Consider the following 23,495-nt stretch of genomic DNA (forward strand, 5'->3'; position numbering starts at 1 on the left):
AAAGAACATGTCTAATGCAGAAAGGAAATCCCAGTGCACGAAGAAGAATTTGGGAACGATCAAGAATGTAGGTGGGATAATAGATTTTCCTCCCCTGAGTGAGAATTCCCAAGTCAGAGTTTCAGAACAGGAAAAACTTGGGGTGCTGGACTTTCATACCACCAGCTTCCCCTTGACAACTAATACTTGAATTTCATCTGCATGTTCAAATACCAACTGAATTCCAGCTACATGTCAATGCATCTGCCGTTAAGCAGTCAGCTATATCTTTTCATGCTATGCTAAGCAATTATCCCCTTAATACAATTTTACTTTCCTCGCTCTTAGAAGATATTAAAGTCCAGGATTTTTATCTGTGAATGAAGAGAATGCCAATATTAGGAAACAGCCTCCAAGGCCATTTCTCTATATGTTCTTCTATGCTAGTGAAAGTTGTTTAGAAGAAGCTTAGGAAAGAGCTTATATATAAGTCAAGGACAAAGTGATCTTAGAAAATCATGAGGCAGTTTACAAAGGCAAAACAATATGGAATTACAAAATGTAAAATTACAGAGCACAAAGGATTGACACTAAAATTCCCGACATCTGTTAAAAGCTTCCTCCCTAAAGTTTTATTTTCTTACAGGCACAGCTTACAGTCGGTAGAAGCTTTCCCTTTACTAAATTTAAATCCCTTTAAACTGCACAATATATTTAGATATCCTTTCTCTCTTTTTGTGGAAGGAATGGGATGGGAATTCATCTACAAAATACTCAATAGTTTGTAGAACAAAACCAAAGACTATTGTGGCACTTTAAAGGACTAGCAAGTGTATTATAACATAAGGCTAGGATTATGCAAGTTGAAATCCAATGCATCTGCAAGGCACCCAGTTGGGGGAGGCTTGTTTGAAACTTCAAGGGCAAAGATCAACACTTTTAACTGTGTTTGAAAACTACGAAGCAGACCCAGAACTAGGAGACACAAAATAAGTCTCTGGGCTGTATTTTTGATTCAGAGAAGATTCCAAGCTATTTAAAAAATAGCCCCACTCCAGCGCTAGCCAGATTTTATATTTATCATACGGTATGTAGCTGCTTCCACCAATCTCTTTTCATCTTTTGATAGGAAAAGGGGAGTCTCACCGATGCACAGTTTGAGGAGATTGTCCAAAGTGTATTTCAAAAGTCTTTGCAGGAGTGCATGGGTATGTTGAAACTGGGGGGAGAGATTCAGAAAGATAAAAAATGCAATTGCTGTAACGCAACGATGACAATTAAATACCTGATATGTTCCACTGAACTTGTCAAGATGAGAAGATGCTGATTTGCATAACTTGCCAGGTGTTATTCAGGCTACTTCGGGGAGGGCATTCTTTCGTAAGAGTGCTAAACCCTAGTTCAAAAATAATACTAAAAATAGCTGACAGTGGTGGAGACCATTGCAAAAGAAAGCGGGAGAACTTGTCCCCACTTCACCTTGCAACTGCCAACCCCCCACTGACCGCTGAAGCCACGTTTAAAGCAGCCTGAGGAACATCTGAAGGTGCTGCAGGGGGCATGCGGTGATGAGAAATCTTCCCTGCTTTGCCACCCTTCCCTTCTCAGCCCTTCTGTGCACTGACTGATGGGTGCTAGCAAGAGGGAGTTGGCTGTTTCCCCATAAGTTCTTCAATTGCACAGCACAGCTCCATGAATCAGATACCTGGTGGGGAAAGAGTCCTCTGAGTTAGGGCTGCCTGGGAGTCTTCTGGCAGGAGGGGCAGCGGTGAGGAGAGAGGACTCTTTCCTGCCAACTATCCAATCCCACAAAATGGCTGGTAGGCGCAGGGGAAGAGCCTGCTTGGAGAAAACAGGCTCTCCTGCTGCGAAAGCAGTACGGTCTTGGCTGGAAAACAGGGCCCAGGAGGGGAGGGGGCACGCCAGCAGCAACCTAAAATGGCCAAGAGGTGCTGGGCAGATCCTGTCCCCTGATCACCTCGCCCACTGACACATCAGGCATCGTGCACCGTTTGAACAGCAAAGCTTGTGCTGGGAGAAGATGGAAGACCCCACAGCAGCTCAGGAAGAGCCAAAGACAAAGTTAAGTTTCTGCGTTGTTCTAGGCTTGGGTTGAGAAAAGGCAGCGTGAGCCAGTCGGGTCTAGCGGTCAAGGCAACGGGCTAGAAACCAGGAGGCCGAGAGTTCGAGTCCCGCCTTGGGCATGAAGGCCGGCTGGGTGACCTCGGGCCAGTCCCTCTCCCTCAGCCCAACCCACCTCACTGGGTTGTTGTTGTGGGGAAAATAGGAGGAGGGAGGAGTATTAGGTATGTTTCCTCCCTTGAGTTATTTATAAAAATAATAAAGGCCGGATAGAAATAAAATAAATAAATAAATGTGAGGATGACGTGTCCTTTTAAAATGGTTAGCAGGGCATCTTCATCCTGTGGTTAGCAGGATGAGAGAATGCACCCTTAGTGGATTATAAGATGGATATGAACTAGCTATGAGATGCAGTTGCCAAATAAACTAGTGACACCTCAGGCTGTATTAATGGGAACGGAATGTCCTGGACGCGGGAAATCATCACCTCCGTTGTCAGCCATGTTACTCTGGGGATACCGTGCCCATTCCTGTGTACCTCTTTTTAAGAAGAATGCTGACAAATAGGCAAATTGGACAGTGAGAAGCAGCTGTGAATATGAGCACCCTGCCCTCGTGCCCTGGTCAAGCGGGGACAATGGAGTCTCATGCTGCTACTGCCAGTGCCCTCGTTATGCGTGGAAGGGGTTGAGTGAAGTGATGCTTTGCTACGGGCCACCGTTTCCATCCTGCCATGGCGCCTCCTAGCCCATTAACCCTGCCTGCCTCCCCAGGCTGTGGCCATGCTCAGGCCTTAAGGGGTGGCACAGCGCTGGTGAGCGGACCGCAGATCAAGTCCTGACAGAACTGGGTTTGTACTTGGGAAGAGATTAAGGGGGGGCGGCTTGTCCGCTTCCAATACCTGGAGGCTGCCTTGCAGAAGAGGGAGCCGAGTGGTTCTTAGTTGGCCCAGATAAGGGAACTTGGAACCGTAATCAGATTTTGATAAAACCGTAAGAAAAACTTCCCAACAGGAAGACATTGCCTCAGGATCAGTGGACTCCCGTTCCTGCAGGTCTTTAAGCAGAGGAAGGCAGCCGTGTGATAGCTATTTACTTGTTTTCTAATACGTGAATGCTTTTTACTAGTCAAGCCTGAGGCAGCGCACAGTAACAACAACTAGAACAGAACAGTCACTAAACCTAGTATTACACATTACAATTAAACAAATTCAACGTAATACTTTCCCCCTGTTTGACCTGCACAGATTTTTAACCTTTGGAACTTAGCTTGCAGGGCTATGTAAAGCTGTCTCATTATTGTTTCTAGAAAAGTTTAAGGAGGGAGTTGCTTCAGCAGAGTCTACTGAAGGACAGCATCCAAGAAGGTGAGTAGTGCATACAACTTTGATTCTGTACGTGAAGTGAAATTTCCCTTGACTGAAGCTCAGCTTCCTGTATCTTCGTGTCCGTGAAGTTTTCTTGGCAACAAAGCAGAAATAGTCCCCTCGGCTCCTTTCCGGGATTTCCCCCCCACCCCAGCCTGTCCTACTGCCCTGGGACTTCCTTGTGGTTCCCCATCCAAACAGAAAACCCTACTTAGTTTTTCAAGGTCAGCCAAGATCGACTAAGGCCATACTGCCATCTGCTGTAGAACTGATGGCGGGATATGCTGTATGCCGTTCCCTGGAGCACCTGAAGCGTTCTGCACGTGAAAAAATAAACGACGTCTGTGCTATGGATATTGTCAACTGATGCAGAAGTCAGCAAAGAATTAAAATAATACAATCATACCGAACAGCAGCAGAACTGAAGTTATAGGTCCCTTCTTTCATGTCCTCCTTGTTTCTTGTCTGTCTCTTGCCACGGTGCTCTGAAAGCCACAGAAATGCAGCTGTGAGAGTAAGGAAAGAGAAAATGCGATGCCATCTGTGCTTATACACTACATAGAAAAGATACTGAGTTTCACATGATTTAAGAAGGGAGGCTGATAATGTGGCCAAAACTAGTTCAAAAGGGTGGAAAATGGGCTCCTTTGCCAGAGAGAGAGAAAATATGAAAGAGGCAGAAATGAAATAACTGTTCCAGTGGGAGTTCATTAGTCCAGCTTAATAAATCACAGGTCGCCTCTGGCATTTTGTTCTCCCATGAGCCTCTCTCAGCCTGCAGTCAGGTCTTGCTCAAGTTACGAGAGCATCACATCAAGTATTTTCACATGAGAAATGAGAGAACGGTGTATGTTTTTTCCACCCTATTTGAGCCATTTGCAAATGTTTTCCAGTGAGGGACAAGATGCAGAAGGAAGCTCTTAGCGCAGGATTTTCACTCACACTTACACATGAGGGAAAAGAAGAAGCTGCAGCTCTGAGGGTGCCCCAAGAGCCCCCTGACCTCTACCCCCATCAGTGGGAATGCTCAGGAGAGCAAGACAGCAGCTTGCAGATGCGCACGCCTCATCTTGTGGCCTCACGGTGGTGCCCAAGTCCATGCAATACAGATGGCAGACTTGAGCAGCCAGTGGATGGCTTGGAGCCAAACAGCACATCTTGGACAGTAGGGAAGACGTTCTGATAATGTGTGGTTGCTATTTCTTAATTTTGAATGGAAAAATGACAGCCAGAAGGGCGTTCTTAATCTTGCGTTGGATTCCACAGTAGGATTTATCTCAGTGTGATTCCAGGAAACTTTCCTTTCGTAAGACAAGATTCAAAATGCTGGGGAAGGGGAGGGAAATACAGATGGGCTAGGTTCCCACAATGTGTTGAACTAAGCTAAAATGGGACTGGGTAATTTAAAGAATGTATTTTTTAAAACTTGTACTTGCTAACACCCCCCACCCCCCCCGGTTAACAGTGTTGTGCTGGTAAAACATCCAAAGTAATATTAAAACAGACTAAAAGAATAATAAAGCATACATAAAACAGTTCGTGGGTTAGCATGCAGGAACTAAGCTATTGTCCTGGCCTATTGTGTGAACTAAGCCATCCAATTAAACCATAATGTATTTATTTATTTTATATAGCATATTATATGGCCACAACAACAGTGTTTTGTGAACCAGGTCATGAAAAGAAATTGGGTCAAAAAATCAGTGACAAAGATTAAGTGACCCCTTCTCTCTTTCCCACCATCACACCCCAAGGCCTTTTTTTTAAAGAAGTATACCTGGATTCTGAAACACACATTTCCTTTGTTCCTAAAGTGTGTAGCTGTTCTCTGGGCAAGGCAGAGTGAAGGACTCACTGCTTTGCTCCAAATGAGGGGAATTCGAGGGAAACCTGTATGTTCAGAGTAGCTTTTGTTGAGAATTGGATTGGCTGTTCTTCTTTCACTGGAAAAATTGAGGACCAGGCCCTTTGTTTGTCTGCTTAGTTATTATATTCCTATCCGTCTTTCCTCCAGATGCCCCAGGAGGCCTGGGGAGCGCTCCTTCCTTCCCCCAGTCACCCTCAATAATAATGTCATGAGGGAGGCTAAGGGATAGGGACCGAGGAAAGTGAGTGTGGATCTCCCTGGTCGTAATCTGATGCTCAGCCTTTGCATCGCTATGCCTCTCCCAGGTGCAGAACATCCTAAGCTGCACACTTGCTACATCCACAGCAGCAACAAACGTCCAGCTGTGGCTTGTTTTGGTTTTTGCAAGAAGGTGAAGGGGAGTTAACAATGCCTCTGTGCTGTTTTCTCAGGGGGACTTTGGAGGCATTTCTAGCTGCAGGGGGTAATGACTGGGGGAAGAAAACTGAAGTGATGGCTTCAGAAGTGGCACGGAAAGAACGCCAGTTCAGAATGAAGAAGCAGAGCAAATCTTGTGTCCGTAAGGATGAAAAAAAGATAAGTACGTCTTTTTCATGAAGACACAGGGCAACACTTGCTGTGATGGACTTCTGTGGGCTGGAAAGGGGGCTGTGCAAGTTCCGCTTTGTTGACCAAGGGCCGAATTCGATGGTGTGGATGGGGAGTCTGGCGAGGAGAGGGCTGGCACGGTCTCTAGCAAGAGAGCTCAGCGGGTTGCGAGGGGCAGACTGGGATCTCCGTTATTTCCAGGGTTTCAAAACAAGCTGGTACTGCTCACCATTTCCTCTTCTCGTCCAATAGTGCTGTTGTTGCCACCACCTTACTCTTTTGGTGTTTTTATAAGGAAGAAAAAAACACACGCACCATGGACAAAATACTTTTTTTTCTTTGTCTCCTGGCAGACGAGAGAGCAGAAGCAAACAATGTAGGGTGTAAGGAAAACCGGAAAGGAGAGCCCAAGAAAACAGTTCGAGGCAACGCCCAAGACGTCACTGGCCAAGAGGAAGTGCAGGAGGAGGAGGCCGACGGAGGAAGTGGCAGCAGCAGTGAGCTGAACCGTGCCTGTATTCCAGGAGGGCTTCGGGGAGGATGGGCAAATGGGTGGCGGTCAAATGCCACAAGCAGCACCAGGCAGCCAGGCGGGAGTTCTTCTCTGGACTGCGATCTTGTACTTTTGCAAAAAGTCCGCGGGAATGGGGAAGAGCCAAGTGGTGCTTGCTCCTGGATCAGGTCCACGCACACGTGATCCCAGGATGTCTGCCCAGCGACAGCTGATTAATGGTTGGCTCCCCCGAGGCTCATAAACAAACTCACTGAACCATGGTGCCCAGGAGGGCCTGGGTTCAGACCTTCTCTCATTAACAGAAATTCCCACTTCACCTTACCTCTTATGCTGGTTCCCCTTCCTCTTCCCCTTCCCCAGCATTTCTCTGCTGTTCTCTGCTGGGCAGCAGGATGGTGCCTTGATAGTTTTGTAGCCTTCCTGTCCTCAACTGCAAACACTTCTCAGTTTTGAAAAGTGCCAGACTCCAAACAAAAAAGTCCATAGGCGGGGGAGTGGGGTGTTGGCTGGAGGGCCAGCCCATTGCCTTCTAAGGTGTTCTCTGTGTTTAAGGTTGGCAGTATTGAGGATGACCACAGGTTGGCTTGAAGCTGGCCTGGAGGGTTTGGGGCGTAAAAACAGTGGCAGTGTGGAAGGGAGCATGGCATAATTTAACTGATCACCCCAGGCTTAAAGAAACTGATGCGGTGCCTGTCAGAGAGTTCTCATGATCCATCCCTTGAGAAGCTGTTGAAAAGGCTCCCTCTTGAATCTATGCACCCTGACTCTGCCAGCGCCTCAGGCTGAGTTGGTGGGACAAGGGCAATGATATGCTGGCTTGCAAGGTAATCTTTCATCACGAAAGCTTAGCTTGCATAGAGGAACGTGGTCGTGCTTGGGGTAGAACTGGTAGCATGCTGGCCAAAATATGCTAAATCCAGCATGAATTAGCGGCTGGATGGGAGGGAGGGAGGAGGGAAGGTTTAATCTATGCAGCTCAGAGAAAGGGGGAGAATATAATTGATCTGAATGAAAATGGTCTGATATCATAGAATAGAGCTGGCAAATACACACATAGAAGTGAAGTTGCAGGTTTCATTACACGAAGGGCTAGCACATGAGGCAATACACTGTAAACTGTGTTGACTAGGTAGTTGTGGGTGTGTATGAAAGTAGGAATTCATAGGTTGATGCAGTGGTATCAAGGAGGGGTGATAATGAAAGAATCGGGAATAGTGTTTTTTTTTTAATTGGACAAGATTCTGTTGATATGGGTGGATGGAGGAGAATGGGACACGAGAGTAGAGAAAAAGTGGTTGGGGCATTTGGAAACCCAAGAATGACTGAGAAAGATGAACATCTGATTAAAAAACGGTATGCTTGTTTCACATACAGTATGAGGTTTAAGCTTATGTCTATTTATGTGTACACGTGACAAAGGAATTAATCTAAAAGCATGATTGATTTGATGGTTTATTATGATAATTAATGAAGGTTACTTTGTTAATGAGTGTTCTGAATGTGGGACAGACCAGGTTTTAGTAATGTAGTAATGGATCTCGGGGAAAAATGGACATGAAAGGAAAGAAGTAGAAAAACTAGAGTGAAAGTAGAACAAGTACAAGAAGAGAAAGTACATGTTCCATATGAAAAAGGATAAGACAGTTAATTAATCTCCCAACAGAATGAATGAAAGTGGACATAAGGAAAGAAGAAGCGAAAGCTGCTCAGACAGAGTGAAAATAATTAATTACAAAGGGCCACAGAAGGGTGGGGAGTTTCGGTAATGGGAAGAATAAAAAGGATGCTTCATGAAATAATGAGGTGACAGAGCCTCTGGTTGAGAAAAATAAATGCATATAAATAAAGCAGCCTGCGAAAAATGAGGAGGAGAGGGCCCTGTAATGCTCACAGAGAGGAAAAAATGGCTGCAGAGAATGCAGTGAAAGAGAGCAAGGAATGGTTAAGAAGAAAAAATGCAGAGCGACTTAGATGGACATTTTTAAAAAGTCTTGAAAGTAGGTGAAAAGGACTAAAAAGGGAGATATGGAGTCAAGAAAAAAATTAGTGCTGAATGAATGGGGTTGAATTCAAAAGTGAGTGACCAGAAGGTACTTTGAGGTATTTGGGCTGTATGGGAAGAATGAATGAGAACTGACTGGCAGAACAAATAGTCGAAGAGGGAAAGGGCTGAGGGGAGGGGAAGGCCAAGGAAGTTGTAGCTGGAGGGAGTTGATGAGGAGGTAGCTTTGTCAGTGTGCTGGATGGCCGTCTCCCTCCCACTCCTCCTTGCATCATCCTCTGGACCAGGGTTTCTCAACCTCAGCAACTTTCAGATGGGTGGACTTCGACTCCCAGAATTCCCTAGCCAGCTGGACCATCACCTTGTCGGCTGGGATACTTTTATTTTTGACATGGTGAAAGGAAGCTGGGAAATCCACCAATTGCTACTCTGAAACAGAAAAACCTAGCCACTGAGGCAATGCCTTTTAGGTTATCATACTTTTCTGCTGATTGACAGATAGGAGGGGTGCGTGTTTACGTGGCTGCGAAGAAGAGCCCTTCGTGCTTGCTGCAACGGGAGAGCATCCTCTTCCACACCCAAGAGCAGCAGGAGGATTTAACATGTGCAGGGCCAGCCACGTGGCCTATGCTGCCGTCTCTCTGGGGAAAGTTGGACTGTGGGCTCAGGAGGGAAGGCCCCTGCGCAACTTTGTGTCTGCCACCTCAGGTGGTTGCCTTGCTGTTCCTGAAAATACCGCCAGCCTTGACCATTTTCATCCTTACATATTGTTTTGCAGAGAAGTTGTTTCTCTTGTGTGCAGAATGGAGAGATTTGGGTCCACAGAAAAAAATCCCAAAACTGTAGAGAGAAAAATACATTAAATCAGGATGTTTGTGCAGCTTTAGAAAAGGGACGTTTGCTGGGTCTTGTTTTCCCTGTTCCTGACATGGTATCAAAGAACATCAGGATCAGAAGGGACCTGGTGGATCACCTAGTCTAACCTCCTGCCCAGTGCAGGATCTACCACTGCAACATCCCTGACGGATGGCCATCCAGCCTCTGTTTCAACAATTCCAGCAAAGGGAAGTTCACCACCTCCTAAGGCGGCCTGTCCCAGGGCTGAACAGCTTTCATGCAGAGCAGTTTTTTTCTGGTGTCCAACCTAAATTTCCTGTTTCTTTTTTGCCCTAGGCTGGTGCACAGCTTGGGTCCAGTGTTCTCACCCAAACTGCGAGAAGTGGCGGAAGCTCAGCCGTGACGTGGACCCATCAGCCCTGCCAGAGGACTGGACATGTAGCCAGAACCCGGGTAAAGGAGGAGGCCAGACAAGCCAATTGGTGGGGCTGATGGACTAGGTGGCCTTTCTTTCCTTCAACCCAGCAAGAACGTTTTGTGCTGGGGAGGTCTGGCTATGGATAAGCGTTGGGTTTTTCCAGGAACCCTCAGCTGCTCAGGTACAACGCACCTGAGTTGTCCTGATTCAGAACCAGGTTGAAGTTGGTTCAGAAGGTTTAAAGTAAGCCAGCCTTCAGATATGGCAGAGAGGCCTAAGCACATGTGTCAGTGGGAGCAGCGCCTAGTCGGGTGACTTATCTCTGATTATTTTTAAGAACAGTACGGCTTAGAGACATCTTTCCAGGGCTTTAGCTTAATCTAGAAGCTACGAAGAAAAGCACCTCTTCATTACTGTCCAGGTATATGCTGCCTCACAACCGTCCAGGGGTCTGACAGTACAGAATTCAGCACGGTGCGACACAGGAAGGGGAGATAAATGGACCCCGGGCTGAAAGGGAGAAGTTCGCGTATTTGCACAACTTGGGCTTCTTTTTGGTGGCGACACTCAGCTGACCTTGCAAAGCTAGCCACGGCCAGGCCTGGTTAGTACTGGGATGGGAGACCACCAGGAAGTCCCAGGGCTATAGGTCCAGACTGGGAAATCAGGAAAAAAACAGGACAGGAAGAGGCGATGGCAAACTCTATCTGTATTGCTTCCAGTAACAGTGCACAGATGGGTCCCTTGATCCCTCCTAGTTCAGTTTAAGTGAGTCTTTTGATTAGACTTATTTTCAGTGGAATATTTATTTTCTGTTGCAGATCTTCAGTACAGCAGCTGCAGCGTTCCTGAGGAGACATGGTCGGGCTCTGAAAATGAAGTGGTCTATGCCATTTATTTTCCAGGATCAATTGTATGGGCCAAGCAATATGGATACGCCTGGTAGGGAAAAACAACAACTTTTCGTTTTAAAATGACCCGTCCCTGACCCCAGCTTAGTCTGGCACCCTTTTTTGTTGTTTATTCGTTTAGTCGCTTCCGACTCTTCGTGACTTCATGGACCAGCCCACGCCAGAACTTCCTGTCGGTCGTCAACACCCCCAGCTCCCTCAGGGACAAGTCCGTCACCTCTAGAATATCATCCATCCATCTTGCCCTTGGTCGGCCCCTCTTCCTTTTGCCCTCCACTCTCCCGAGCATCAGCATCTTCTCCAGGGTGTCCTGTCTTCTCATTATGTGGCCAAAGTATTTCAGTTTGGTCTTTAATATCATTCCCTCAAGTGAGCAGTCTGGCTTTATTTCCTGGAGGATGGACTGGTTTGATCTTCTTGCAGTCCAAGGCACTCTCAGAATTTTCCTCCAACACCACAGTTCAAAAGCATCCATCTTCCTTCTCTCAGCCTTCCTTATGGTCCAGCTCTCGCAGCCATACGTTACTACTGGGAACACCATTGCTTTAACTATGCGGACCTTTGTTGTCAGTGTGATGTCTCTGCTCTTAACTATTTTATTGAGATTTGTCATTGCTCTTCTCCCAAGGATTAAGCGTCTTCTGATTTCCTGACTGCAGTCAGCATCTGCAGTAATCTTTGCACCTAGAGATACAAAGTCTTTCACTGCTTCTACATTTTCTCCCACTATTTGCCAGTTATCAATCAAGCTGGTTGCCATAATCTTGGTTTTTTTGAGGTTGAGCTGCAAGCCAGCACTTTCTACTTTCACCTTCATCATAAGGCTCCTCAGTTCCTCTTCGCTTTCAGCCATCAAAGTGGTATCATCTGCATATCTGAGATTGTTAATGTTTCTTCCAGAGATTTTAACTCCAGCCTTGGATTCCTCAAGCCCAGCTTGTCGCATGATGTGTTCTGCGCACAAGTTGAATAGGTAGGGTGAGAGTATACAGCCCTGCCGTACTCCTTTCCCAATCTTAAACCAGTCCGTTGTTCCGTGGTCTGTTCTTACTGTTGCTACTTGGTCGTTATACAGATTCTTCAGGAGGCAGACAAGATGACTTGGTATCCCCATACCACTAAGAACTTGCCACAATTTGTTATGGTCCACACAGTCAAAGGCTTTAGAATAGTCAATAAAACAGAAATAGATGTTTTTCTGAAACTCCCTGGCTTTTTCCATTATCCAGCGGATATTGGCAATTTGGTCTCTAGTTCCTCTGCCTTTTCTAAACCCAGCTTGTACATCTGGCAATTCTCGCTCCATGAACTGCTGAAGTCTACCTTGCAGGATCTTGAGCATTACCTTACTGGCATGTGAAATGAGTGCCACTGTTCGATAGTTTGAACATTCTTTAGTGTTTCCCTTTTTTGGTATGGGGATATAAGTTGATTTTTTCCAGTCTGATGGCCATTCTTGTGTTTTCCAAATTTGCTGGCATATAGCATGCATTACCTTGACAGCATCATCTTGCAAGATTTTGAACAGTTCAGCTGGGATGCCGTCGTCTCCTGTTGCCTTGTTATTAGCAATGCTTCTTAAGGCCCACTCAACCTCACTCTTCAGGATGTCTGGCTCTAGCTCACTGACCACACCGTCAAAGCTATCCCCGATATTGTTATCCTTCCTATACAGGTCTTCTGTATATTCTTGCCACCTTTTCTTGATCTCTTCTTCTTCTGTTAGGTCCTTGCCATCTTTGTTTTTGATCATACCCATTTTTGCTTGGAATTTACCTCCAATGTTTCTAATTTTCTGGAAGAGGTCTCTTGTCCTTCCTATTCTATTGTCTTCTTCCACTTCCGTGCATTGCTTGTTTAAAAATAATTCCTTATCTCTTCTGGCTAACCTCTGGAATTTTGCATTTAATTGGGCATATCTCCCCCTATCACTGTTGCCTTTTGCTTTCCTTCTTTCTTGGGCTACTTCTAGTGTCTCAGCAGACAGCCATTTTGCCTTCTTGGTTTTCTCTTTCTTTGGGATGTATTTTGTTGCTGCCTCCTGAACAATGCTGCCAACTTCTGTCCAGAGTTCTTCCGGGACCCTATCTACTAAGTCCAGTCCCTTAAATCTATTCTTCACCTCCACTGCATATTCCTTAGGAATATTAGTGAGCTCATATCTAGCTGATCTGTGGGTCTTCCCTAATCTCTTTAGTCTGATCCTAAATTGTGCAAGAAGAAGTTCGTGATCTGAACTACAGTCAGCTCCAGGCCTTGTTTTTACCGACTGTACAGATGTCCGCCACCTTTGGCTGCAAAGGATGTAATCAATCTGATTTCGGTGTTGTCCATCTGGTGAAGTCCATGTATAAAGCCGTCTCTTAGGTTGTTGGAAGAGAGTGTTTGTTATGCAGAGTGAATTGTCTTGGCAAAATTCTATCAGCCTATGTCCTGCTTCATTTTGTTCTCCCAGGCCATACTTACCTGTAATTCGAGGTGTCATTTGACTGCCCACCTTAGCATTCCAGTCTCCTGTGATGAAAATAACATCTCTTTTAGGCGTGTTGTCCAGTAGGTGCTGCAGATCCTCATAGAACTGCTCTACTTCAGCTTCTTCAGCATTTGTGGTTGGGGCGTATATTTGGATCACTGTGATGTTAGATGGCTTGCCCTGAATTCGAATTGAGATCATTCTGTCGTTTTTTGGGTTGTATCCAAGCACTGCTTTAGCCACTTTACTATTAATTATGAAGGCTACTCCATTTCTTCTGTGGTCCTCTTGTCCACAGTAGTAGATCTGGTGGTCATTTGATGTGAAGTGGCCCATTCCAGTCCATTTCAGTTCACTGACGCCCAGAATGTCTATCTTTAACCTTGACATCTCACCAATAACCACATCCAATTTGCCCTGGCTCATAGATCTTACATTCCAGGTTCCAATGGTGTGTTGATCCTTAGAACATCGGATTCGCCGTTCACCACCAGCACCGTCGGCCACTAGCCGTCCTTTCGGCTTTGAGCTAGCTGCGTCATCACGTCTGGGGCTAGTTGAGCTCATCCTCTGTTCCTCCCCAGTAGCATTTTGACCATCTTCCGACCTGGGGGTCTCACCTTCCGATGGTATACCGACATACCTCTGGTTGTACTGATCCATTTAGTTTTCACGGCAAGAATACTGGGGTGGGTTGCCATTACCTTCCCCAGGGATCGCATTTAGTCTGACCTCTCTGTCATGACCTTCCCGTCTTGGGTGGCCCTTCACGGTTTAGCTCATGGCATCATTGAGGTGCTCAAGCTCCAGCACCACGACAAGGTAACGATCCTTTGCTGAAGAGTCTGGCACCCTAAAGACATTTATTTGGGTACAAGTCCCATTGAAATGCAGGAGAAGTGCTTCCAAATGCCAAATCCAGAAAGGAGGTACGTGTACAGCAAGGCGGACCTTTGTAGATCAAGGCAATAGGGCTGTTACGTATGTTATACCTCTTGGTCATGGGAGGGCACAAGTGCTGCACTCAGAAAGCCTGTGGCCAGTTTATGGGGACCTGGTTAGAGCACGAAATAATTCTCCCCGTTTGTCCCAACACACGTCCAGGCTGGGTCTCTCGAGGCATTCTCCTTTAATCGTGTCACAGTTGCCTCCGTCACAGAACCCGCAACTCATGCTCCAGCCATCCTCTAATGCTGCTGTTCCTCAGACATCGGTGCGTGGGTGTTTCAGGGAATTGCGGTCCCTCCGCAGTGCTTCGTAAGGGTGTTACATTGTCTCTTCTGCTGGTGGGGTCCTGCCTGGAAAAGGCCTTACACAAGCAACTGAGGTTTATTTTGTTAAATACAGATTGCTAAATTGACTGGGGATTATGAAATTGACCAGGCTCTCTGACAAAAATTTGGTTGTGAAATTGACTAGGGAATAGGCAAAGCACCAAAATAAGGATAGGGTGGAGCAATGCCCCTGAATTTGTGAGCAGAAACTATCCTTTTTTTTTTTTGTAAAAGGGCTACATCAAATTTACAGGAATGGAGAAATTATGGCCCTAATCTGTGGAATTTTGCACTTAAAATTTCGAATTAAAAAATAATCAGCAACTGGAACCTGTAACTGCAGGGCACCTACAACATTCCGCTTTCTTTGCAGTTCTTCTTCCTCTCCCATTTGTAAGGGGTGTGTGAGTGTGTCATGTGCATGCTGCACCATCACTGTACTTTAGAAATCCACTGTTGCTTTGGTGCCCCATGCATGGGGCGGAGGCCGCACTGTAGCTGCCCCGCACAGTCCAGAGCTGTGAATAACAGATCTGGCCCAGGCTGCACAGCTTCTTAAAAAGCACTCCAGCCGTGAATCTGTTCAGAACTCCAACTGCTCTGTCTCCTGCGGTGCGTTCGCAGCCATCCCTCCCTGAGACAGGGAGCCCGAAGAGCCACCCGGTCGTAATGCCCTTGCCAAGGCAGCAGCTGCCGGTCTTCTGATGGAACGTTAGCCAGAAATGAGGCTTCTGCTCTTCAGAAAAGGGAACTGCCTAGGAATGCTTCTCTTCTTTCTGTGGCAAATGTCTACCACGTGTCTGAGCTTTACGGAAGAACCGTTTGAGTTCTGGTGTGTCCCAGAAACAGCTTTGATTTTCAGAACCCTGATATTGAGGGCAGTGGCACAGCTGGGCCCTGAGCAGAGCCGGCACATTTTTATGATAGAACTGGCTCCAATGACGGCAGCAGAGGAGCTTGGCTCAACCTTTTGGAAATCCAAGCTTGTAATTATCACTTCCACCTTAAGATTTTAGTGCTGTTTGTTTGTTTGTTTGTTTAATTTATTTATTTTCTATCCTGCCCTTATTATTTTTATAAATAACTCAAGGCAGGGAACATGCCTATTACTCCTTCCTCCTCCTATTTCCCCCCCAACAACCCTGTGAGGTGGGTTGGGCTGAGGGAGAAGGACTGGCCCAAGGTCACCCAACCGGCCTTCATGCCTAAGGCGGGACTGGAACTCCCAGACTCCCAGTTTCTAGCCCGTTGCCTTAACCGCTAGACCCAACTGGCTCTCAACTGTTGACTTTGCTTTTCTGCAATTTTCTGAAAGGTGTTCCTGTCATGAGCACTGATGGTGAGCAGGAGGGGGCCCCTATCCAGGGGGGAAAACGCATGCGTAGTACTGAGGAATTAAGCAGCCATTCAAAGAGACACAGATCAGACCCGCCTTGACTTTTGGGGTTTATCTGTCTGGGTTTTCCCACGCTTCTTCAGTTTGTTAGGATTTTCTGTCTAATGTAGCAGTAATAAAACACTAGAGACCTATTCCTCGTCTCGGCGTGGTTCCTGCTTGTTAGGACAGTTCCCCCATATATATAATAAAGTTGTGTTTTTTCCAGAAAGTTCTTCCCCGTGGTAGGACCCTCCTGGTCCAAGTAATAGAGATCTTGGCCAAGGAAATATATAACAAGTCCATGATGGACATCATTCCCACCAGCCATGTTTGTTAAGGTTCATCCTGATAGGTGCACCCTGTTAAATTGCTTCCTGTTAGCCATAGGCAGGGCAAAGGGGGTTAGGGATAATTAATCTGCAATAATGCTGTTATTGTGGTGCTCCACAAAATGTGACCAAAGGATGAAATTGCAGTTTGCACAGAAATGTTTTTTAGAGTCCGTTTGACTCGGTGGCTGTGTTCATGCAACACGCTCAACCTGCTTGCTGAATTCAATCCATTTTCTGAGTTCACGTGTTACATCAAACTTGCCAGACAGGCTGGATTTGCACAATACCCCGAGCAACAACCACAACAAAAACAAATGTAACCAAGGGGAACACTAAGCTTAGCATGTTGGATAAACGCATCTGCTAGCTCTTTATCAGACCCGGTCAAGTATATTGTATAAACACAGCCTGCATTTGACATTCTCTCAAAGCATTCTAAAAAGTTCATGAGGTGATAGGACAGACCTCTGACTCAAGGCTTGTTCTTCCTTATCCTTAGTTAGTTTAGCTTTGCTAAGCATGTTCCAGTCATGTAGCTGGGGCAGAAGCTAGCCTTGCATTCTCCATTGCCCTATCCTCCAAGAAGGGAGCCAATTTTGGCAGGCAAGTTATTTGTTAACGTGAAGGTTTCATGTTGGGCCCTTTAAGATTTCTCCGGTGAATTCCGTAAAGAAGAACTGCCTTTAAGAGAATTAAGAGATGAACCACATCTCTTAATTAGAATAATTAATTTAATCAATTAACTAAAGGTTGACTGGGGATCACCACAGCCCAATGTTTTCTGCTCTCCTTCCTGCATCTGTTTTTAGGTGGCCAGGGATCATAGAAGCTGACCCTGACATTGAAGAGTACTTCCTGTTTTCTTCCCAGGCGGACTCGCTTCCTGTTAAGTATTACGTATATTTGCTTGCTCGACACTATGTTTTTGTGTACATATCCAGTATACACCAGGCATGTGGTCACACATGATAATCGAAACTCACAGAAGAAGAGTTCAGGATAGTGGGAATTCCTTGAAAAAGGGGATACTGAAAGCCCAGCTGCAAACAGTTAGAAAGAATAAAAAATGGAAGGCAGCCAAAGAGGCCAGTAGGATTGCCCCAAAAGCCAACAGAGGAAGTGCCAGATAACTGGAGGAAGCCACACGTCCCTCTCTTCAAAAAGGTGTGGGGAAGGATTTCCAAAGAACACATCCCCTCACTGGGGACATGCAAGCAGTGGCGGGGCGTTTATCTAGACTGTTGTACTGCACGGGGAATTGGACTTGCCAGCTGAAATAGACCTTTCCAGCTCTTACTCTATGCTCTTCATTTCAAAGGTAGTTGTATCCTGGCTCCAGCCAAAGAGCCCTCTCATGGTGCTTTTCTGATATGGGTCTACACGCTGCCTCTCACAAAAATGGCCATTTGTGGCCGCTGACATCTTCTTCTTCTTACTTAGTCCAAGTACCACGTGACCTTCTTCGGTAACTCCGTGACCCGCGCTTGGATCTCTGCCTCCCTGCTGAAGAACTTTGGTGAACCACCTAAGGAGGGAAATGCCTTGGTAAGGGGGCTTTTGTATTATGGCTCTTCCAGAAAGGGGGTCTCTTTGTGAAGTGGACACAGAGGCACGCACAGAATCCAAGGCTTTTGTCATATATGTGCGTCATCACAACACACGTGCAGAAGTGACAGAGCTTGTATCTGCTTTCGTGTGCCCCTCCCTTAGCCTCCCCTGCCGGTTTCTCCGGATACAAATCTGTAGACCAGCCTTTCTCAACCTTCTGACCCTGGAGGAACCCTTGAAATATTTTTTCAGGCCACGGGGAACCCCTGCACATTCAGGCTCAAAGATAGGCCGGAAGTCACAGAATTATTATATTCGTTTCATGTGTAGGCCTGTCTATATGCATTAACAGTGTTCTTAAATTAAAAGAACGAAACTTACCTCTTTAATGTGAAGTTGCCTGAATTTGAAATAGTTTTTTAAATAAATTGTGATGTCCCAGGGAACCCCTGGCGACCTCTCACTGAACCCGAGGGTGCCACGGAATCCCAGTTGAGAAACCCTGCTGCAGAAGGTTACAAAGAATCACTGTGTGTGTGTGGCTCTTTAAGCAGATTTTTACGATCAAAGCACTTTGTGTATTTTGATTTCTTCATCTGTAGGACAACTCTGCTTCCACCCACTGTATTTCCTTTTTATTCCCTATTGCTGTACTTTGTGGTTTGGAATGACTGCTGACTTATTCAGACCCAGGCATACAATGAGCTTTCCCAAGTTATCCTGTGAATGATAACTCCGGGTGGGGTACCAGTATGCAGTATACATGGAGACCACTCCCTTGATGTTTTCCAGGCTCTATAAGTCATATGACTTCATTTAACGAAATGATTTAGGAATCTGTTGTGACGCAAAACACCAGTCTCTAACAATTTTGATTTACGGGACTGCCTCAGAGCCTCTCAGGTGTTTTTTTATTAAAAAAAAAAGGTTTTCCTGGGAGTTAGCAAGAGAGTGGTGAATGACATCTCACCCTTCTATCTTCTGGTGAGTGGGTAGTTTGTTATATTAATCAAAGCAGGTGTTATATGAATTGGCATCCATTCCTCCACCCACCCACTCTGCTCTCATCTGTCATCTTCTGACAACAGCCTCAACACCCCAGAATTGCCCACTATGGAAAAAAGGTCGCCTACCCCTAATGTAAAACCCCCACGTTTTCCCAGTTGTGTAAAAAAGGGGACGGGCAAGGAGGAAACCATGCCACCTTCTATTCCCTTTCTTATCTCTCCATGCCAAGCTCTTTCCTTTCAGACAATCTCATTTCCAGGGCTGCAAAACAACAAGGGATGGAAGGGAAACCATAAGTAGGATGAAGGTTTAGTATCCTCCTGGCTGCCAACAGAGCCCTTTCATGGCAAAACTGAACTGTTCTTTTTATTTGGCGATGCAACATTCTGGAAGAAGCTGCATCACAACCCTTCGTTCCCTGAATAATCACAGCTTTTGGGATATGATCTGAACCCTCTGTTTCAGGCCAAGCTCAGGAACAAATGTGAAAAGGAGAATCTCAAAGCTGCTCTGGAGATGGCAAAGGAAGCAGAACAAATAGGCATTCAGGTAGGATTGGGCTCAGACTCTGTGCCTGGTGCGAAGGCTGCGTTCGCATTAGCTCTTCCTTTTTTCTTCTGGAATAATTGCCATCATATACTCTCACACTGTTGTTCAGGATCTAGGCAGGGACCTGCCACACCATTACAATCCACCTTATTTTAGTTGCCCGGTGTATTTTTTCAGACATGATTTGTGGCAGTTTGGTTTTAGGGCTCCAGAATGTTAGGGACTGGCCTCATTTGCATCTAACTACTTCCACATGCCTCGGCAGCCTCTCTCTTTTACTGCCATTGTCTTCATCTCGTCTCCAGCCTGTGAGTAAGACAAGTTTAAGTCATCCTTACTTGAACTGGTGCTGAAGTAGCATTTTCCCCCTTCTCCCAACATTGTCCAAGGGAAGCCTGAAGGTGTGTGATGTCTGTTAGGTTCTGTCACCTTCATAGGAAAGAAGAAAAGGGGAGGTTAAACTATTCACTTTGGGTTATGATAGGACAGGGTGTTTTATGAGAAGGGGGAGGGAGCCGAGAGGTGACAGACAGCAGCGTCCTGTAACCAAACTGACCCCTGTGTGCTGCAGCCAGGCGATTGGCAGATGTTTTTCCTGGTGACATGCAGACAGGGAGGGTAACAAAGCCAAAAGGATCCACCAGCTGCTTTGCCTATCTTATGCATGCTATGTATACATTATCAGAACAGCACAGTGAGTCAGAACAGGCACAATAGGAGCAGCAGAGCAGCCTGCAGTGGGGGCAGCAAATTTCATGCCAGTCTAGATTTCTCTTAATTCAAAGAGGGATGGGGAGGTTTTTAACTCAGCAGTGTGGAAAGGCCCCTTGACTCAAGCATTTCCTTCTTTTAACTTCTGCCCATTAGGGCTTTCTGTTCAGTGCTTCTGGGGTACGTGCAATGCATTGCTTGTTAAAATAGTCCATTTCTGTTCCTTCAATTATTGTCATGATTGTTGTGTTGCTAGACTGTATGCACAACCTCCAGTTGGCTTGCAAAATCTGTGAGAGGAGGTGAAGATGTGCAGCAGTAAAGTGTGGTGCTGTTGCACTGCATTTTTAAAACAAACACAGATCCCTTTTAGAATGACAGATCTTTTGTTTTCTTATCAGAAATCTGTCATACAGTATAAGGCAGACAGCCTTGCAAGCCAAGCTACTAATATTTTAAATAGGAAATTGATCAAGATTCCCATGTCATGTGACCCTGGGGGGCAAAGGCTGTCATTTTCCACAGGGTTTGGCAATAATTTATTACACTTATTTGCCACCCAACTCCCAGCGACCCAGCTTTCTCTTCCACAAGCGTGTGTTTCCCTTATTTTAGCTCTGGCTGGGTACAGCAATGGGGGAATGATCTGTGGATTCAGAAGCAGGCACAGACGCTTGAGGAGAAGGATTCTGCTTCACCTAGCTGGGCCTTAAACTCAGCAAGGCGGAGCTCCGAGACCAGTTTTTCAGCCGGTGTGACTGTGCAGAGACTCTTCCGTCAGGGTTCTTCGACTAACCAGCTGAAACTGCAGGGTGACCCCCTGCATGGCTCAGTGCAGAAGTCAAGCACTGCCTCTTCACTGTATTGGCATATCAATACCATCCCCATTCCTCCTTCCCTCTAGGAGAGAATAAGGAGGTTCGGGTTCCACAGCCGATTCAAAGACAAAGAATCTCCCAAAGACTACAAAACCCTGAAAGGTAATGCCGAGTGCCACATGGGATCAGATATCAGGAATACGAAAAGTAGGCTCTCTCCCTGCCTTGAGGGAACTCACATCTTCTTGGTACCTTCTTGTACTGTAGATCGTAATAACGTGACCTCCAGGCCTTGGGCCAAAAGGACTCAAGAAACAAAGGGTGGGGAAAAGAACGCTGCAGCCTCAAGCAAGCATCAAGAAAAGGTGAGCCCACAGTAACGTCTATCTGAGGTGGAAAACAAGATGGCAGCCCAGCACCGCCCCCACTTCCATGTGTGAAACTTGGCCAAACAGTTGGCTGAACCCTACATCTGCAGGAGGCTAAGAAAGGACGGCCCTGATTTTGCAGCCGTTTGCTCTCACTGGCCTCTGCTGCCTGTTCACTGAATTTTTTGCACCAGTAGAAATATTTAGCATCCTTCCATTTTTTTATTTGGTGTCTTTGGAAAGCTAAATTACTCTCTGCTCTTCAATTAGCGGGACGCGGTGGCGCTGCGGGTTAAACCGCTGAGCTGTCGATCGGAAGGTCGGCGGTTCGAAACCGCGCGGCGGGGTGAGCTCCCGTTGCTCGTCCCAGCTCCTGCTCACCTAGCAGTTCGAAAACATGCAAATGTGAGTAGATTAATTGGTACCGCTTCGGCAGGAAGGTAACGGCGTTCCGAGTCGTCATGCTGGCCACATGACCCGGAAGTGTCTATGACAACGCCGGCTCCAAGGCTTTGAAACGGAGATGAGCACCGCCCCCTAGAGTCGGACACGACTGGACTTTACGTCAAGGGAAACCTTTACCTTTACCTTCAATTAGCAAACAATATTTTTCTTCCAGCTTCTTCATGAAATATCAGTAGTGAAACCCAGTGCAAATATCAAGAAGACGCTCAACATGAAAGGTATACTTTTTAGCCCCCCATCTTCTCCAGTAGCTTCAATTTCACCCACCTCTTTCCTGTTGTTGAAGCTAGAGGGCCCCCAACTTGCAGTTCTGCCTGTGTGTCAAGCAACTGAAGGGCAACCAACTGGGGTAGACGAGTATAAGCTGTGTGCAAGAAAAGAGAGAATCTTGGTAGAAGCAGATGCATATCATGAGGAGGAGGGCAAGGTGTCAACTGGGGAGACTTTTCAGGGGCACCAGATCTTAACCAGGGTTCCATTCCTGTGGCAGGAGGTCGTTGGATGTTTATCTATCTATTTAATACATCTATATGGCTGCTCATCTCATATACATGTCTCTGGGTGGCTAACAATTCAAGTGAAAACAATAAAAACAACCAAAACTAAAAACAACAGAAATAGTATAAAACAGCAGCCAAGAACACTCATAATAATGTCCCAGATATATACTTCTATGTAGGTAGGAAATTCATAGCATTAATCCTTCAAAAGATTCCTGTTGTCCCATCAAATTTCTGGGCTTGAAGAACTTCTTGAACAAAGCCAGTGCTGACGGGCTAAGTAGCCCCCTTCCCCTGACCCTCAGTGGGGGGAGGGCGAGCTGTCCCTGCCCATCCCCAGCCCTCAGAGTCCCGTTCCAGGGCGGCCACTCTTTCCTGCGCTCGCGGAACACGGTCACAGCTCTCCCTTGCCCCACTCTGGGCTCTGGAGAGGCACTGCCATTGGGCCTCCCCGGGTCTGCAGCAGCTCGGAGTCCGGAGTATGCAGTAGATTCAGATGCAGAAGGAGGAAAGGGTCCTCTTCAAACCCCCCAGTCCTGGGCCATAACAACAACAGTGCGTGTGTGTGTTTCATACAGGGGAACACAAAAAACCTAAGTCAGCCGCTGAAAATGCCTCCCCCGTGTCCAAGAAGAGCCGGCGAGAGGGGTCAGCCCTCCGAGCTTCAGCGGCACTCAAAGGATCTGATCGAGCAACGGAAAAACGGAGGAGTCAGAAAGGTGAGAGCGAGCGAGCATGCTCATTCTGGTCTGTGTGTAGCAGTAAGAAATGTGTTTTGGTAGCAGGTGCTTTAGCCAATGGCATCAGAAAGAGTATTCTAAATCGGAACAGGGCCTAGATGGCCAGGTTACGAAGCCAGTCTGAAGTTCAGAGAACAGTGTTCCTCCTACGCGACTGTATCGGTTTTTTCGTTCCACAAGACTGTAATTGGCTTCTGTGTTCTTCCTGCCAAGGTTTTAAGAAATCATCCTCTGCGCCACAGCGTAAGACTACCCAAACCAGACTCCTCAGTTCTTGCCCAGACAACAGCACTGCAGACTTAGCACTCTCTCGTTATCCAAGCAAGAAAGACAGCTTGCACAAGTCTGAAGGCTCCCCCGGGGCCCAGAGGAAGTGGATGCCAAGGAGAGGTGCCGTTGGGGAGCCGAGAGAAACCCTGGGATTGGGGAGGGGCGAAGAGGAAGCCCTCAGCAGCTTGGAAGTGGCCGTTTCTGCTGAGGAGGAGGGTTGTTCTTCTGAAGACTTCTGTTTGACTTTCTTTCAAGACTAGCCTGACAAGAAAAAGCACGTGCACAGACACACAGACACACCCAAATGGCAAAATCAGTATTGTCTCTCTCTCCAGAAATTGCCCTGAACAAGCAGGAGGGTGAACATGCTGATGAAAAGACACTGCAGAGATCACGTCAGATCACGGGCGCATAGCAGAAGGCAGGGTGGGGGTGGGCATCCTTAGTTTCCATTTTTGAGTTTGGTTGACTTGGGAATTTGGGGATTAAACAGAGCC

At 46.5% G+C, this 23,495-nt stretch overlaps 1 protein-coding gene across 1 annotated transcript; it reads left to right on the forward strand.

Moving 5' to 3' along the window:
* The first annotated feature begins 4,331 nt into the window (after positions 1 to 4,331).
* On the forward strand, positions 4,332 to 23,285 carry ZCWPW1 (zinc finger CW-type and PWWP domain containing 1). The gene is made up of 12 exons (XM_063302925.1): positions 4,332 to 4,510; positions 5,726 to 5,874; positions 6,236 to 6,379; positions 9,572 to 9,688; positions 10,475 to 10,595; positions 16,831 to 16,906; positions 17,462 to 17,566; positions 19,043 to 19,126; positions 20,742 to 20,817; positions 20,923 to 21,020; positions 21,643 to 21,706; positions 22,942 to 23,285. Exons 1-12 carry the CDS (start codon positions 4,332 to 4,334, stop codon positions 23,256 to 23,258), a joined length of 1,530 nt encoding a protein of 509 aa, XP_063158995.1. The 3' UTR covers positions 23,259 to 23,285.
* Positions 23,286 to 23,495: the final 210 nt, after the last annotated feature.

This window comes from Candoia aspera, chromosome 4 (assembly GCF_035149785.1).
Source record: "Candoia aspera isolate rCanAsp1 chromosome 4, rCanAsp1.hap2, whole genome shotgun sequence".
Taxonomy (NCBI): Eukaryota; Metazoa; Chordata; class Lepidosauria; order Squamata; family Boidae; genus Candoia; species Candoia aspera.

Bases quoted from the DNA above. Each gene is read 5' to 3' on its own strand.
- ZCWPW1 (XM_063302925.1), top strand. From the start codon at position 4,332: ATGCAGAAGGAAGCTCTTAGCGCAGGATTTTCACTCACACTTACACAT. The intron at 10,596-16,830 runs GTAGGGAAAAAC...ATCTGTTTTTAG, and splicing joins AAGCAATATGGATACGCCTG to GTGGCCAGGGATCATAGAAG. The intron at 20,818-20,922 runs GTAATGCCGAGT...CTTGTACTGTAG, and splicing joins AGACTACAAAACCCTGAAAG to ATCGTAATAACGTGACCTCC.